Raw genomic sequence first — 17,692 nt, 5'->3', positions numbered from 1 at the left:
AGATGTTGCTACCTTCAGAGTATTAGACTGTGACTTCATAACCATGAAGCTAGGAAAGGCTGTCCCAGTTTACATAGCATGTACCTCTGTCAATTTCTCACCACTGGGTCCTACGAACTATCTGGAGATTCTTGGTGTAAGCAAGGCCTGCAGGATTCCAGGAGGCTCTCACATTTCTAAGGGCTGGAAGGTATCAGGTTCAATGGATACTCATGGTAATAGTGAGCATCTTGAGATGGAATCTCATTGATAAGATAGACATCCTAGGCACCCTAAAATTGGGGGCCAATGTGCACAGCACACACAGCAAGAGTCAGTCCCCGTACTGAAGAGCCAAAGGCTTGGAGTGGAATCAGAGGCACAGAGAGATTAAGTAACTGACCCAAAGTCACACAGCAGGTAAGTGCCAGGGCTGGGAATGAAACACAATCTCTTGACTCCCAGTCCACTGGATCATTCTGCAGTTCTTCTTGATCAGCAGGTTGTTTAAAGGAGGACAACTCTATCGGAACTCAGATGAGGCACCATGCATATGCACATCTTGGAGCAAATGCGCTTCCCCTTAAGCAATACACTTCAGAGAAGGAATAAACCCTTCCCCTTCTGATCTAGCACTGCAGGGACATAGATCTGTTGGTTCTTGCAATTAATTAGAACGATTCTTCACTTCTTTCTAAAACCCCCCAAAACACAATTAAGAGCATCTTTAATGCATTCATTCCACGTGGCAGGAGGAACTGCTTTTAAGTGGCACTGTGATCCTGTGGATTGGACACTACACTGGGAGTGGAGAGACAAATTCTATTCCAGCTCAACAGCTGCCAATTCACTGCACAACCATAGAATCATAGAATATCAGGGTTGGAAGGGACCTCAGGAGGTCATCTAGTCCAACCCCCCTGCTCAGAGTAGGACCAATCCCCAATTTTTGCCCTGGATCCCTAAATGGCCCCCTCAAGGATTGAACTCAGAACCCTGGGTTTAGCAGGCCAATGCTCAAACCACTGAGAGATCCCTCCCCCTGAGTCACAGCTGTGGAGCCCCAGTCCTCTGCCAGCTGTGAAACATGTCCCTCTTTACAAGTGTTTTAAGATCTATGGTTGAAAAGCTCTGAAGAAAAACAGGAGCTCCTCTCCCACTTCCATTCAGATTGATGAGGAACTAGTGGTCAGTTTAGCAGATGGCTGAAGGTATGTCTACATTGAAAAGAAAAAAACCAAAGAGTGTCCTTAACTCATGTTAGCTAACCTGAGTTAAAAAGCAGTGAAGAAACAGCAACCTGGCTTTTCACTCAGGTTAGGTGCTTGAGTTCAACCCCGGGCTCCTTTATAGGCTTTAACTTGAGCAGTTAACATGCGGTGCCATGTCTTCACTGCTATTTTAACCCAAGACAGCAACCCGGGTTAGCTAACCCAAGTTATATTTGGGGGCGGGGGGCAGTGTTGACATACCCTCAAGAGCCATATCTCCTTGCCCTCCCTGTTCTCAAATGAAAAAAATTCTTCCTTGAAAGCAAAGAGCCCGGAGAGACCAACCAAAAGCAGTCTGGCCTATCTGAATCAGGCATTTCAGCAAGTACTTGCCAGGAGTTAATTTCTGAAATATTCGACACATACCAAAGAAAGCAATTCTGACACTCCCTACAGCTCAGGAAAGCTTATGCTCAAATAAATGTGTTAGTCTCTAAGGTGCCACAAGTACTCCTGTTCTTTTTGCGAATACAGACTAACACGGCTACTCCCCTGAAACATGTCTCAGGTAGGCACTCAACTAATTCTTTCCTCTCCTCCCCACTCCTTCCTCTGGAAAGGTAATGCAAGTAGCTTACGTTTTGCTGAAAGATCAGACGGACACCTGAAATGTAGGGCCAAGGCAGCCAGTTAACGCCCTACAGGGCTGCTGTGCTGTCTCATGAAAGAAGCTGGAAAGACAAGATAGACTCTAACACTGAAACCAGGAATGAGACAGACATGGCTAGTAGCTGATCTGGAATGTCTGACCTGTTCTCACACGGCCAAGCTGTGTGCAGAAAGATTCAATGATGATGTAGTAAGATGAGGCCCTGAAACATAAACCCTTGGTATCAGAGGCCCCGGTATGAGATCTAAGACCTGAGCTAAAGTAATAGTCAAGACTTTGCTAACATAAAAGCAAAGTTAAGCTGTGAGCCAGAGGCAGGCCCTGCTCACAGAAGCTGGCAAGGAAAAGGCTGATATTGCATAAAGATATGCAGCCGACTTATCACCGAACATGAGCAGAGCACCACACAGGTACCTTCTGACAACATTACTTACAGTCAAAGGTTAGGGGATTTTTTTTGTTTGTTTAAAGTTACCCCACTCACTTTATCCACACAGTCATTCAGGAACCCATTTCTTTCTAGGGTGAAGGACTAACTCTGACCAAGTACCACAGGAAAGGATCCCCAAATAATTCCTTTTCAGAGCTCAAGGTTCTCCCAAAGGGATTAAATTAGGGAATTCACAGCAAAGTAGACCAAGAATATCTTTCTCTGGATTTTTATTTAAACTGCAAGTTCCTGGGGCAGGGGTCTTTTCATTATAAGTTTGTGCTGTGATTAGTACAACAGGGTCCCAGTCTGTGACTGGGGCATCTAGACAACCACAACACAAATATTGCATCATTTCCCTACAACATATTCATAACAGGATGAGGTCTTTTCTGGATAAAGAGGGAAATGTCTTGGGACTTTTCATTTAGTAGAGTGGACTGGTCTGCTACTTCACATTTTCTGAGTGCTCTTATGGGCTCAGCAGCCCTCTCTCAAGTGTAGAGATAGATTAGATCGTCCACCAATCGAGAAAGTAGGCAGAAACTGGAAGTAAACAAGCCTTGCATTCCACCTGGTGCTCACTAAAAAAAAAAGCCCATCCTCCTCTAGATCATGTGGGGTTTATATGGCAACTAAAATAGGGAGAAGCCAGGATGGAGCAATAATTGCCAGGGAAGACATGATCTGAAGTGAAAGGCACTAGAGATGGTTGTCTGGCAGAAGAGGCAAAATTGGGATTAAAGGAAGCTGAGACAGTTTTAAGAGTAATGGAAACCGAGGGAGCTGGAGGAGTACAGACAGTTAAGGCATGCACATGAAGTACTGATTGCAGGAGCTGGTTCTGAAAGCTGAGACTGTTGGATGTAGAGCTGTGGGAATATGAGTTGACGGGTTGGTCCAGAAATGAGAGCAGCTGGAAAGAGCCTGCCCTGAGAAAGCTCTATGCAAGGCATTCAAGAGGTCAGAGATGAAAGCTCTGGGTCTGCCTGAGGCTCTGTGCCAAACTCACTTCAGTCTATCAGTCTGTTCCGCCTTTTTAATTGGGGCCTCCTTTTGCTGCACAGCCTGCCTGAGGTGGCCACAGATGTGCAGGGATGGTCTGCTGTAGCAGGGCACTGTTTAAGTAAAGCTATTCTGGAAGTCTCCAGAGTAATTCTGCAGAATGAAGCATTTACTTTAGTTTGAGTTTCAGCCATTTTGAGTGAGCTGTGGACACACTGTATTTAAAAGCTTCTGCTGCTGCAAACTCAAAGGTGAAGCCAGAAGAACAAGCTGGTGACAGCAGCTCTCGGGAGGGACCAAAAGAAGGCACCAAACCTCCAGCATTGGGACTTGCCAGCTGATGTCTATTACAACAAGGAGGAATTAGAGTCTGCTGTGGACTAGGTGCTACAGACAGCCAAATCATGCAGCTAAAAACAAACAAAAATTGAACAACCCTGTTCATTTCCTCAGAAGTGACTGTGCACCAGGGACTAAGTTACTGTAATAGGTGGCGTTCTCCAGTACCTGTGTTTCTAATGCCCTCTACCGAATTCGAAGCTCCAGCTGCTCTCGCTGAGATTCAATCCTCGTGCACGGTGCGCTTTTGCTCTTCACATTTACAATAAATTATATTCTCTCATTCCCCCTCCAACCCAGACATCCACTGGATTTTCTCCCAGCCACTTTTTTTTTTTGGGCTGCGGGCAGTGGGGGTGGGTAAGGAACCAATACCACCAACTTTTCCAGAATTTAACACTTCATTAAAAGAAATTAAGTACTTCCGCAAAGAAAGTTGTCCAAGAGTGGACTGAGGCAGCACTGTCTTTCCATGACTGCAGACTGCTCTCCACTGCCTACCTGGCTCAGAGCTTTCCCAACCTACAGATATGAAAACTGACCAGAGTTGTCAGTTTCCACAGCAGCTATCCAGAAACTTGTGATCCTTATCAGTTTCAGGGCTGCCAACATCAATTTCATTCTGCTACTGACAGCTTTCCCACTGCTCACAGCTTTGCCAATGAGGCTCTTCCCTGAGGAGGCCTCATCTCCCTTTCATCTAACCTAGACTATAGTTTCCACTACTTTCCTAGCATTTGAGAGAGATCAAGAACTGTAAGAAAGTAAATTGGCTGCAACTCAAACCTAATCGGATGCAAATTGTGCTTGCTGACAAGAACAAACATTTAGAGGAATGAGCCTAGGTGGCCTCTATCCTAACTACTGAGTAAGTTGCCCTATCTTTTGATACAATGGTTCAGTCAGTTAACTGTGGAATTCAGTCCCACAAAATACATTGCTAAAGAAGAACAGTAACGTCTGAAGTTAAAACAGCAAGAAAGGCTGGAAAGGATCTGAACCCACATATTTCAGAGTGTAAGCCAACCTCTAAACGAATGGAGGTTAGAAGAAGCTCTCTTTGTGAGGTGGGTTATTCCATCACTTCCAACTGCAGAGTTTCTTGCACATGTCTCTGAAGCAGCTGATTCTGCCCACTGAGGAAGACAAGATATCAGACTGCTCAGCTAATCTGGCATGCGTTGGGATTCTCTCAGAGCTCTTTTCCATGCAGGCTATCCAGAACACCTCGGCCAGTTTTGGGAAAACACTTTATCCAGTTCTCTGGAATCCAACAAATCAGTTCAGCCCCAGACTCATCACTGAGGTTTCTTTATTGGCATACAATCAAGCTACACTTCATCAGACTCAAGTTGGGGGAGGAGGGCAGGGGGTTTACAGGGCATACCACACATCCAATGTATATAATCACGAATCAATAATATTAAGTGTATCATGTACTTTATGATTGATCTAATTTATGATTAGAAAGGGGGTTCCAAAGAGGATGGCTCTAGACTGTTCTCAATGGTAGCAGAGGACAGAACGAGGAGTAATGGTCTCAAGTTGCAGTGGGGGAGGTTTAGATTGGATATTGGGAAAAACTTTTTCACTAAGAGGGTGGTGAAACACTGGAATGCGTTACCTAGGGAGGTGGTAGAATCTCCTTCCTTAGAGGTTTTTAAGGTCAGGCTTGACAAAGCCCTGGCTGGGATGATTTAACTGGGAATTGGTCCTGCTTTGAGCAGGGGGTTGGACTAGATGACCTTCTGGGGTCCCTTCCAACCCTGATATTCTATGATTCTATGATTCTATGATTAGTCTACTAATTTTTGTAACCAATCCCTGTACAGATTGAACTGTCCACGAGCTACAAAGTATGCTAGTGAGCAAAGCTGCAGCTGCAAGCTTGTCACTCAACTCTTTACTTTTTTTTTTTAATCTAACTGTATGTTATTTACAAGGCCACTTGCGACTTTATGCTTTGTCCATTGCTAACCTCGGTTGCGTTGCTTCTTTTTGCATTGTTTATGCAAGCCCTACAGCATGCCAACCTTCATGTTATGTTTCAGCCTTGGGAATAGCTTATTGAATCTATCAAAGTTCCTAAATACTTGGGTATCAGTAGCCCTTAGCACTCTTTAATTCAGACCTGGCCAGGAAGCTCCAAATGCTCCTCTCTGGTACAAACCTTGTAATAGGCATCCATTTCTGACACTTCCAGGAGAGGCTGTCAAGCACTCTACTAAGAGCTATTTCTTGAAGGCTATCCTGAGACTTTGTGCAGTAACAGGTAACTGCCATGAGCATGGAACATTAGTGCTCAGAGCTTTGCAATTGCCTTCTAGTCAGTTACAGGTGAATTTCAAGTTACTGCTCATCTCTGTTGCCCTCAATGGTCAGGGAGATACACCTCAACCTATGCCCGATATGGCAGTAGAGAACGACTGAGATCCTCTTGCTGTGTGGGTTGCTGGGTTAACTCTCTGGATTCCCTCCCCTTCATGGTACAACAGACCCTGAACTTGGGAAGTTTGGATGGTACCGACTTTATGTTTTGTTGACTGACTATTTTTAAAATCTGACCTATTCAAGCAGGATGGTGAGTGAGCAGTAGTTCTGGAAGTAGCAGTTTAGTGACATGATTTGGGGAGGGCTGCATATGTAACTTGGGGGGTGTTAAATTGTAATTTGTTGCCATGGCAGTAGAGTGGTTAGGTATGGGGGAAGGGGACGGACTTTGGGGAAAGTACTGGTTTTAGTTGGGGCTGGTGTCTACTGGCAGTTGGTCGGTTAAGGACTGTATCTCTGTCTTTGTGAAAAGCTAGAAAGAAAATAAAATTCCAAAACAAGCATTGAACAACAGTTTGATCTTCAACCTCCTTTGTGCAACCACTATTTTTTTTCTTTGGGAGGGGATGGGGAGGGGTGTACTTTCCCATGGCCAATTTATATGAATGTAATCTAAGACTGGGCGTTCTAGAGGGATAAGAAATAAGCTTTGAAAAGATTTAACTGTTTGGCAGCTCAGTGCAGCCCAGCCTGGACTTCTGGCTACAGCAGTGATTTGTCAGGGTGCAGAGTGGGCCAGCAGTGAAGAAGAATTCAGAATGGTACGCAGAACAAAACAGAGATCATACCCTTTACATTCCCCTCAAGGAGTCAGCTGAGACAATCAGAGTATTCAAAGAATTCACCACTTGTTCACATAAATTAAACATGGGCCACTACCATGGTGAAGAGCTGGATTAGAGCTACAGTCAAAATAGTTTTTCATCCTAGTTTAGAAGCATTTCACTGAGCCGGTAAGAGTCACTTAGGAAGAGTGAGCTCCAAGTCTGCTTGTGCACATAAACAGGTCTGCATGGGGCTCAAGAAAGTCAGTGGGACTCAAATAATAAAATGAGTGCACGTATTTACTTGGAATTTCACTAGGCTCATTCATAGTAGGCAAGATGTTTTCAGAGACTTAAATCTTCCCTTTGGGAGACGATATTCCCAGCACAGAAGCAGCTGTCACTAGCTAACTTTTCCTGTAAGTTAGGGATCCAGAGACCACAAGAGAATTTCAGATGTTACAGGATTATAGAAAATGGTCACAAGTAGAAGGTAAGCAGAAAAGCCATTTACCCCATTTGGGCCGTATTTCAGGTCCTCAAGACACTGCTCTTTCCTGCAGTAGCATACATCACAGCACCTACACCACATAGGAGGATAAAATTCCTTATGCCAACTGAGGTGTCTGTAAAATCAGTTTTTAGAATTAACAAAGAACCGCAAACCCAGGTCTTAGGAGGCAAGTGAGAAGGGAACTAACTGTTTATTCTTGTTTCCAGCTGTAATCTTACCTGTCTTCTTTAAGGAGTTTAAGAAGTCACAGAGATCTGGAAGAAAGAGCATGGAATTAGCAGCCCAAGGGCCCTAAATTATAATCCTGGCTCTGCAATTATCCAAGTAGGCCCAGACAAGATACTTCACCTTTGTTTTAGCTTCTTTAACTGTAAAATGGGGAAAACACCTACCTACTGCCTCACAGCAGTGAGGCAAAGTTTAGCTACTTAATATTAAGGTGATTTTTTTTTTAAAAAGTGAACCACACACAGTTTAAGCGTAGAAGTTTCTGGTGATCAGGGAATAACGTACAGATTATCAAGGGGTGCGAAGTTCAGTTTAAGATTGGATGGCATAAGGAATACATAACGTGCAATATCCTCGATTGGGGGTAAAAGGTTAACGGGTCAAAGTACAGACATTGAGATATGAGGGTATGTTCAGGTGTGGAATATAATGAGTGGATACAATGAGGAGGATGGATTGACCCTCATCTGGTGAGATTTTACGTTCAGTGAGTTTATGGTTCCAATTCATATGGTCCAACGGACAAAGTCTCTCCAGTCCCTTTCTCGTAGTCGATGCACAATGTCGCTCCGGCTCACGCCTCCTGGTACTGTCGGTGATGTGCTCAGTGTAGATGTTCCTGGACCATTGGATGGTGTCTGAGACCATGAGGCACCGCATGAGCGGGGCATAGCATCGACCAATCCCACAGGTCCACAGCACACGCTCATTGCGGGGATCCCAGGTGCCCAGGGCTCTGACAATCAGGGCACCCATCTGCACCTCATAGCCCTTTGCTCTCAGGGTGTCGGCCAGGGGAGCGTTCTTTTCCAGCTCCGTGAAAGGCCGGGGTCCTGTTCTCAAAGGAGACCATGATCTACACCGTGCTTTGAACAGAAGGCTAACTGGTAGACTCAAACAGTTGTAATTTTTAGGACAATTCAGTTCACCTTTAGGGGTAGGAAAGATCATTTAATCTCTATCCATTTTGTTAGATAGCATTTGCATAAATGCAGACAGAACTGCTACTGTCTTTGGATCCAAAGAAGATCTCCCCCGCAATGAAGCCATCCTCCAACAGATGATATATAGTCAACACTTATCTGGCCCCCATTACTATAGTTTCAGACTGCATTACAATCCTTAGGATATGTCTACACTACAAGCGCTATAGTGGCACACCTGCAGCTACACCACTGTAGCGTAGATACTTGCTACAGCAACAGAAAAGTTTCCCCATCACTGTATAGTCAATCCACCCCCTCAGGAGGCGGTAGCTAGGTCGATGGGAGAATTATTCCTTCAGCCTGTGTCTACACTAGGGTTTAGGGCAGCTTAACTAAATCTTTTTCACTCTCTTGAGTGATGTAGCTAGGTTGACCTAAGTGTTAAGTGTAGACCAGGCCTTGATGTATAATCGTCACCACACATCTATAGGGTAGAGAAGTACTATTATCCCATTTGACAGATGGGGAACTGAGACCCAAGAGGTTTAAGTGACTTGCCTAAAGTCACACAGGAAGTCTGTGAAAGAACAAGGAATTGAACCCAGGTCTCCTGAATCCCAGGCTGCAGCCCTCACTATTGGACCACCCTTCCTCCATAACAATAGCCCAAATACAATGGAACAAGGAATAAACATGAGAGAGAGAAGGATACAAGATATTAATCTTTGGCGGTCAAGCTCAATGCTTCTTCAGACTGGTCTTCACTGGAAGTTTAATCATACTTAAAGAATCAAGTTACATGGTGATGCTGTCCCCAGCTGCTGGTGACCAAGCTGTGATCACCACTGTAGCTCATTTGTTGACCTATGACCCATGTGGTCCCATGGCTAGCTGATATGGAAACCATGACTCGGTCTGCCCTACGCAGGTCAGCATTGTATGAACTAACCCAATTGTTAAGTCATTTCAAAACACAGATAAATATATTCCCTAGGGAAGACAGAGCCTTAGCTGTTGCACAACACTTAGCTACCATGGTGATAAAGTGTTTTAGAAGATAGATACAGATTAACATAGTTGATTTTTCTGGTCATTCATTGCAGGGAAGCATCCACAACCTGGGGAAAAGGCAGACAGACTGACATTCTCTCCCCACCCCAACCTGACATACCAAAGCAAGTGATTTCTTGCTTCGCATTTGTATTTGCATTTGTCCCTGTATAGATGCCGTCCAGGTTTCCTTTCTAATAAAACTCATGGTATAAACATATCCAATGAAATCAGGAAGAGTAATACTTCTATTACCTGCCACTGGCATACACTTCTTCCTGCCTGCTCAGGCAGGGAACTGGCCGCGTGTACCCAGAATGAAAGGGGGAGCACACATGCCAGACAACAATGAAGAGGACAAGACTGCTGAACATTTTCTACAGTTTTCAAGCACACAGCAATTGTATTTGAAAACTACTTTAATAAGGGTGGTTTGTGCCACTCTAGCTGATAATCGGACCCTGAAATAGCAATTAAATATTAACTTGGGACATTTAGGCTACCAGAAATCACCTGAAAGAAAAACAAGATCAAAAGGTACTAAGGGGACGATTTATATATATATATATAATTACACAGATTTTACTCTAGCTGCATCTAAATCCTCAGCACAAAGCTCTGTCTTTTCAGGGAAGATTAACATATTTAACACTACTAAACTCTATGTAATCTGCAATCATAGAAATAGTAATTCAATCAAGGCTAGCACCAGTTAAATTTTACCCATTGCTAGCCTAAGAAGTGTCTTTATACCACAGTCAAAAAATGCAAGGTTCAAACAGAGCTCTTTCGGGCCAGAGAAGGAACAAGCCGCAGGCTGGTAAGGAATCCACAGCAAGTATCGCTAATCTAGTTTGGAAATAAAAATGTACTTCAGCTGAGAACCACCAACTCGCAGTAAATCCTGAAAGAAGCTGCAAGTGATTTTAGGTCATCCAGCCAACACACCCCCACGGACTGATCAGCACTGGCAGAAGACTGCAGCAGTCTGTCAGTTTTCCTTCTCCAGCATGGAGAGCTCTCAAGGTATTGATTCAACTAAAGCATGAATGGCAGGCAATATAAGTAACTGAGGAGACACCAGCTGAGGAGACAGCCGAAGTGGGGAGAAGGTGGAAGTTTATAATCTAAAAATAATAAATAAATAAATAAATAATAATAAACCAATCAGCATGTTAGTACAGCAAGAGAACCTGCAGCAGATAATAAGGAACAGCATAATCAGGAAGAATCACTGCAGTCCAAGTAAATATGCCTAGCAAGAAGGCTGCTGTAATATGGCTTAATACAATAGATGTGATCTGCATCTTTTACTGTTAACTTGGTTTTCTGTGTCTTATTTAAAACTGACATCTCCACAAACATATCCAGTTTCACATGGCAAGATATTATCCTTGATCACATTACTACATCGCCTGTGCAAGGTATTAAAAACTTTAACCAACTCCAATTAAGAATAATGGAACAGCAACACATACATTTATTGAAAAGACTGAATGCAGCCAACACAAGAGGCCTGATCTTAGCCCTGGCATGCATCTCCCTCCAGCTAATCAGCAGCAGAGCCCACTATAACATTTCACTTGCCATTCTGAAGTGACTGAAAGAAAACAATGCAAAAGCAGCATTCTGTTCTCCTCTCAGCAGCAGTAGGATACCTTTAATTATGGCCTTCCAACAAGGCAGACAACGATTTAGCGAAACAGGAAGTGAAAAAGATATTCCAGCTGCAGTGTTTTTTAAACAGATGCTGGATTTGCAAATGCTGCTATTCTACAAGGGTTCGTTTGTTTCTAGATTTCTCTGCATCCTCCTCGTTCACCAACCCTGAAAGGACAAGGGGAATGAGCTAAAAGGTGGCAAAATCCAATATTAAAATTCACAGCACTAAGGCTACTAAAAAAAATAATTCATACACAAATTACCTCAAGATGGCGTGGAGCTGTCTAAACCTCACTTTGACAGCATGGAAAAAGTAGTGATTTTTCCAATGTACATGAGGACCTTGTTTAATCATGTACGTCAGAAGTGTGGGTTCGTTGGTAGCATTCCGCTACATTGTACCCATGATCATCTCCTCTCCTCCCTACCCCCAAAATATACATCTGGTATTATCAATGGGAATCATGTAAACCTTTCTGGTACAAATATGATTAGCTCAAGCACAAAAATGAACAGGATTGGAAGATTTAGACACTAGATGGTCTGCAATATGTTGGATAGAACTGAAATATGTGAGAAATTTATTTGTCAACTAAGGAAACTACCTACCAAGATGTATTAAGCAGTACTAGAAGCTAAAATTCTTCCTTTGAGACCCATATTAAAAGGCTTCCTCCTAACTAAATATCAGCAACACAATAAAACAGGCGGCAGCAGCATCCCAGGGGTGTGTAGCAAGCACTTTAAACTCATTTTATCAATATTTACTTGGTATGAACAGTGTCTTTACACACGACCCTCTCCTGAAATTCTCATAAAATGGCTGTCCAGGCAGCACCTCACTTTCTGTATGACGCTACTTACCCAAAAAGATATACAAGTTGGGCATACAGTAACATGGAAAGGAGCTCTCTCCCAACAAAGGAAAGAGGCACAGAACTGCCCGTGTATATGACTTGATTTGCCAACAGCAGTCTCCCACCTCCAAGACAGTTTAAAGTAGACTGAAGCAACACCAAAATGTAAGTCATTCCAGAGAAGGTAGAAGGGATCCTTTATGGATTAGCATCCCTTTCCAGGCAGATTTCAAAACACATTAGTGCTGGCTGTGGCAGCAGATACCAATTCCACCCCACCCAGGGACAGAAGAGACTAAATATTTTTGCTCAACCCTCATCAAAGTGTCTCATTATAGTACATCTTATAAATGCAGACAACATTATTTCAATAAAGCAATCCACTCCCGAGGAATGAAATCAGGGTTTTGTACTGCACTGGTGAGATAGCAAGGGCCTTTTGCTGAGGAGGAAGCGGGCATTCAGATTTCTTCCATCAAAGAGGGAGAGGGTATTCTCATTTGCTACATTAAATATGTAAGGTGTTCAAAACACTTTGATAGAATGTAATTCACAGTTTCCTAAAAAAAAAAATCCACTATTTAGTAGAATTACCAGTCTCGGTTTCCACCCTCCCCAGGAAACCAACCAAACCCAGATCATATGAAATCAGCAGCTGCTTCTACCACAACTGCACTATTTGAAATCTCTTCCCCCCCATTACCAAATAGACAGTGATTAAAATTCATTCAGAGAAATACTGGCCACTTTCATTTCCCCCTCTTGCCCCCACTGGAGCAAACACCAGTTGGTTCTTCTGGGGGGGGGGGGGCTGAATTTACGACATTATACAGGTAAAGATCACAGTCAAGCATCCCCCAGCCGCAACCGGAGAGAGCAACACCATTTCCGCGGGGAGGGGGGAACCGATGCCCGGAAGGTGGCGGCAGAGGGCGGCTTCCCGAAGCAGGTTCCCAGCCCGTCGCTCTCCGCACAAGACGACACTCGCCCCGGGGGCGGGGACCCTTCCCCATCGGGCGGGGCCCGGCTGCGGCCCCCACCAAACCCCACAGCGGGCGGGCTGCATCAGCCGGTGGGGCGAGGGGCTGCGGCTCCCGGGCAGGGGCAGCTCAGCTCCGCCCCGCCCCGCCGGGGGCGAGGACAGAGCCCGGGGGGCCGGGCGGGGGCTCCAAGGCCGGGCGGAGCGAGAGGCCGGGGCCCGTGGGAGGCTCAGCGGGGTCCCGATGGGGCCGGGTTTCCTGCTCCGGGGTGGGGGAGGGGGCCGAGCCCCGCTCAGCCGTTGGGCGTGAAGGGGGGGGGGGGGGGGGGGTCGTCACAGGGGTCTCGGTCGCGGCCGGGGCCGGGTCACTCACCGCTCTGCTCGCCCAGGAAAACCAGCTTGAATTTCCGCAGCGGGTTGCCGAAGTCGCCGCCCGCCGACATGATGGAGCCGCCGCCGCCGCCCCGCGCTGGCTCCGCTCCCCGCGGCGGGACTCGCGCTCTCGGCGGCCGGCAGCGAGGGAGGGAGGGAGGGAGGGAGGCTGGAGCCGGGCAGGGGCCCCGGGGCTGCTGGCAGCGGCGGACAGTCCCCGCCTCCCGCAACTCCGGTTACCAAGGCAGAGAGCGCGGCGCAACCGCTCGCAACGCGCAGCGCAACCGACCCCGCGGCTCTCGCGTCGGGACTCGGCGCGCGCCGCGCCCGCCCCGCCCACACAGGGGCGGGCGCGCGCCCGCCCGAACGCGCCGCCCAATCAGGGGGCCGGGCGCGGCGCGCGTCGGGGGCCATGCGGAGTGTGGCCGCGCGGGCAGAGGGCGGGGCCGGAGGGAAGAGGGGCGGGGCGGAGAGGCCTGGGGCCGCAGGCGGGGCGGAGCGCTGGACGGTCTGGGGGCAGCCAGCTCCCTCCTGCCCTTCGGCGGGGCGTTAACCCTGAAACCTAACGAGGGCAGACCCCAGTTAAGGCTGTTAAGGAATTCACTGCTGACCAACTCAGCTGCTGCTGCCGGCTGCAGCGGTTGTTCCTGGGCAGGGATGTGGGAGCTGGGCAGCTGGCTGCTGTCAAAGCTTCCTGGGTTGGGGAGCTCTGCTCCCAAAAATCTTTTGAGTCCTCTGGTGCTACGCCTTGAGAAGGAGGAGCTGTATCTTCCCCATCACTAATAAGGGGTAGAGAGAGCAGTAGAGAGAGGCACATTTTTCTGACAAATAGGTTATTTGTTAATAGTGAATTTAGAGCCATAGAGTTTAAGGCCAGAAAGGCACAGCAGAGCGTCAGGTCTGACCTCCTATACATCACAGGCTACCAGCCAGCACCTGCACACTAAACCCATCAACTGAAATGAAACCAAAGTATTACAGCCCACAGGAGACTAGAGTGTCATGTGCTACAGGGAGAGACTAGGAAGGATGGAGATGCACCCGAGCCTGAAGCTCCCACAGTAAATTTGACATGAATTTGCCTGGTCATATCAACTTGTAATTTTTCTACACCATTTACAACACAGCCAGCCAAAGACATGCAGCTGTTACCAACCTTGTAACTTTTAGCCCATGGGACATGGGAGACACAAGCTTCATTCCCCTCGCTGCCTGATATGAAGAAGAGATTTGAATTTGAGTCGCTCATATTTGCAGGAAAGTGTCCTAGGCACTGGGATATAGACTATTCTGGGGTGGGTTTTCCTTAGGGTGTGTGTACACGGAAAACATTGCAGTGCTGGCCCATGCCAACATAGACATTCATGGACATACAACAACATGGCAGGTTTCAGAGCAGCAGCCGTGTGAGTCTGTCTCCGCAAAAAGAACAGGAGGACTTGTGGCACCTCAGAGACGAACCCGTTTATTTGAGCATGAGCTTTCGTGAGCTACAGCTCACTTCATCATGAGGGTTCTCCCATTCCTGCAGTTAATCCACCTCCCTAAGAGGCAATAGCTAGGTCAATGGAAAAATTCTTCTGTCAACCTAGCACTGTCTACACCAGGGTTAGGTCAGCATGGATTAGGTCAGACCTCACTCTCTCTGTGCAGCATCTCTCAGGCATGTGGATTTTTCACACCCTGAGAGACGTCACTATCCCAATGTAAGTTTTCAGTGTAGACCAGTCCTTAGTCTCTCCTGTTGAAGCTGTTTCGCTCTGTATAAATAATTTGATAGTCATTAGAGCAGGATATGAATTTGAGTCTCCCACCTCCCAGATGAATGCCCTTGCCACCAATCTATAGGGTAATTCTCACTCTCTCTCTCTGGCCCAATGACGAGTCAAGTAGTTTATATAAAAATGGCATGGAACAGCTTTAACAGGAGAGAATGTGAGACCACTAGTCTAGGCATTAGGGCACACTCCTGCAATGTGGAAAAGCCAAGTTCAAATCCCTCCTCCAGCTGTGACAATACCCAGGTTTGTGAGGCACCTTACTGCTACCTCCCCTTAGTGTGAAACAGCCTTGTTTCTGCCTGCTGTAGTTCAGCTCCCTGAAACCATCAGCCTCTGGCCACACAAGCGCTGCCTTCCAGGTCTCTTCAGACCTCACTCTCTCTGTGCAGGCTAGTGATAGATATACACCAGCCCGCTTGAAGTGGTCCGCTGTGTCTAGCCACTGGACACTCACAGAATTCTCCAGGTTTGTGGTATCTAAAGGAACAGTTTAAACCCAGGTTGGCTGGTACAGCCCAGGATCAGGTCCTTTATAACATCGCAGCACTGAGATACATCTATAGTGAAAATCAAGTTTAGTACAAAAGGCTAAGATCTAAGAAATAGTGAGCAAGGATAAGAAGTGGGAACAGAAATGGTTACAAATAAAACAAAAGTAGAACACCCTTCTTATAGTCTAAACAAGCAGTTTCTCACCTAAAGCAATCTCCCAGCATCACCAGCCAGCACTGGTTGGGATTTCTTTTTCATGAATGCAAAAAGCCTTAAACTGGCGTCAGAAGCTTTCTTTGGGTCACTTTTATCTCCTTTATTTCCCAGCTCAACCTTTCTTCCCTGACACAACTGGCGGCTCTAACCATTGGGATATTTTACTCACTGAGATCCAATCTAGTGAGTAAATACCACCAGTGTCCCTTCAACCTACCAAAAGCACATTCAACAGTCATTCTGCACCTGCTGAAGCTTTCATTGGTACTGTCAAGGTAGCCAATGTACGGCTTCATGAACTGGGGAGCAAAGGATACTCTGGGTCCCCCAGAATCACTTGGCATTTCTACATTGCCAATGGTAATCCACTGGTCGGGAAAGAATGTTCCTACTTGCATCTTTCTGAGCAGTCCTGGGTTCTTAAAGATGTGAGTATCATGCGCCTTCCCGGACCAGCCCACACTGATGTCAATGAAGTATCCCTGTTGATCCACCATAGAAAAGTAGCTTTTTCTGTTGATGTACTTTGTGGCAAGGTGCCCTAGTATCAGAACAGGTATATACATGCTGCCAAAATAGGGATATGCAACAGGGCCCCATTGCTGCAAATCCATCCACTATGTCCTACACATTGCAGAGAATCAGCAGGTGACAATTAATGTCCTGGCACAAGTGGATGACAACAGCCAACACTGTGGATTTCCCAACTCCAAAATGATTTCTCACTAACCAGTAGCAATCTGGTGTTGCAAGGTTCCAGAGTGCGATTGCCATTTGTTTCTGTCAATGCAGCTCTCATTCTGGTGTCCCTGTCGTGAAGTATTGGGGTGAGCAAGCGTGGCACACATACCCAGGAATGTGGCCTTTTGCATCCAAAAGTTCTGTAGCCACTGCTTGTTGTCCCACACCTGCATTACGATGCGATCCCACCTGTCAGTGCTTGTTTGTCAGGCCCAGATGTGGCACTCCTCCACCATCTGCAGCTGCTCAGGGAATGTCACCAACAACCTGGAATAGCTTTTCGCTGTATCCCTCAGCAAACTGTCCTCCAAGAAATCATCATGACCCCCATTACTGCAATACTTCCTGTGGATCTGCAAATACAGAAGAATTGTGAGTCCTGTATTTGCAACATTAGTCACAATAGCACGGAGCTCTGCAGGCTCCGTGCTTCTGTCAGGAATGGCGGACACTGAAAAGTGCCACACAGGTTTGTGGGATTTTTAAAAATGATGGGATACGGATGGCATTATGGGATGGAGAAAGGTGCATGCTGGGAACTTGACCCTTAGATCTCACAGATCCCTGGGAGAGCCATTTCTATTCCACAACACATTGCAAAAATTTCCCAAAAGGCCTTGCACCAGATGGTAGCATATGGCACACTGGGATACCTACCTATGGCGCACCGCAATTTGCATCAGCACAAGCACTCCTGGTGACCACGTGCAGCCCCGATGCAAGCAGTCAAGTATGTGTGTGCCTGGTCGATACACAAGCTTTGGCAGCTGTATGGCAATGTAATTTGCATCAATCAAAGTTTGTAGTGCCGTCGTGGCCTCAGTGACTCAGTGTGAGAGCTTGGTGGATTAGGATCCAGGAGTTCCTGGCTCCCACTCCTGTGCTTCGAACACACTTTTTTTCTCTGACAATGACTAAGCCAAATGATCCCCCTCCCCCTTTATGCTACAAGGGAACCCCAGCTCTTCAAGCCTCCTCTTTCTCTTGCACCCAAAAAGCTGCAGCAGCAATTTCACACTCCTATCTGCCTATTGGAGGCTCGCTGGCATTCGTTGTCTCTCATCCCGCTGATGATGAAAGCACTGGCAACGTGTCTCCATGAGCCATTTAACAAACTGAGTCATGAATGATTTAAATCTCTCACA

At 46.4% G+C, this 17,692-nt stretch overlaps 1 protein-coding gene across 3 annotated transcripts in view; it reads right to left on the bottom strand.

Annotated features, from left to right (window-relative positions):
• The window catches only part of RAB6A (RAB6A, member RAS oncogene family), a 99,340-nt gene extending 85,688 nt beyond the window's left edge, over nucleotides 1–13,652 (bottom strand). Inside the window, exon 1 of one of the 3 annotated variants that reach the window (XR_012157631.1) lies at nucleotides 13,319–13,652. Coding sequence is in view for 2 of the 3 variants with exons in the window: in XM_073334607.1 (XP_073190708.1) it covers nucleotides 13,319–13,388 (70 nt within the window). In the remaining variant the exon portion in view is untranslated. The remainder of the gene's footprint in view (nucleotides 1–13,318) is intronic. The other 2 variants (XM_073334607.1, XM_073334597.1) reach the window with 2 other exon arrangements.
• Nucleotides 13,653–17,692: the final 4,040 nt, after the last annotated feature.

The sequence above is a fragment of the Lepidochelys kempii genome, chromosome 1 (genome assembly GCF_965140265.1).
Source record: "Lepidochelys kempii isolate rLepKem1 chromosome 1, rLepKem1.hap2, whole genome shotgun sequence".
NCBI classification, from domain to species: Eukaryota; Metazoa; Chordata; order Testudines; family Cheloniidae; genus Lepidochelys; species Lepidochelys kempii.
Note: the sequence above shows the minus strand (reverse complement) of the source record. Positions and strands in the feature narration are given on the sequence as shown.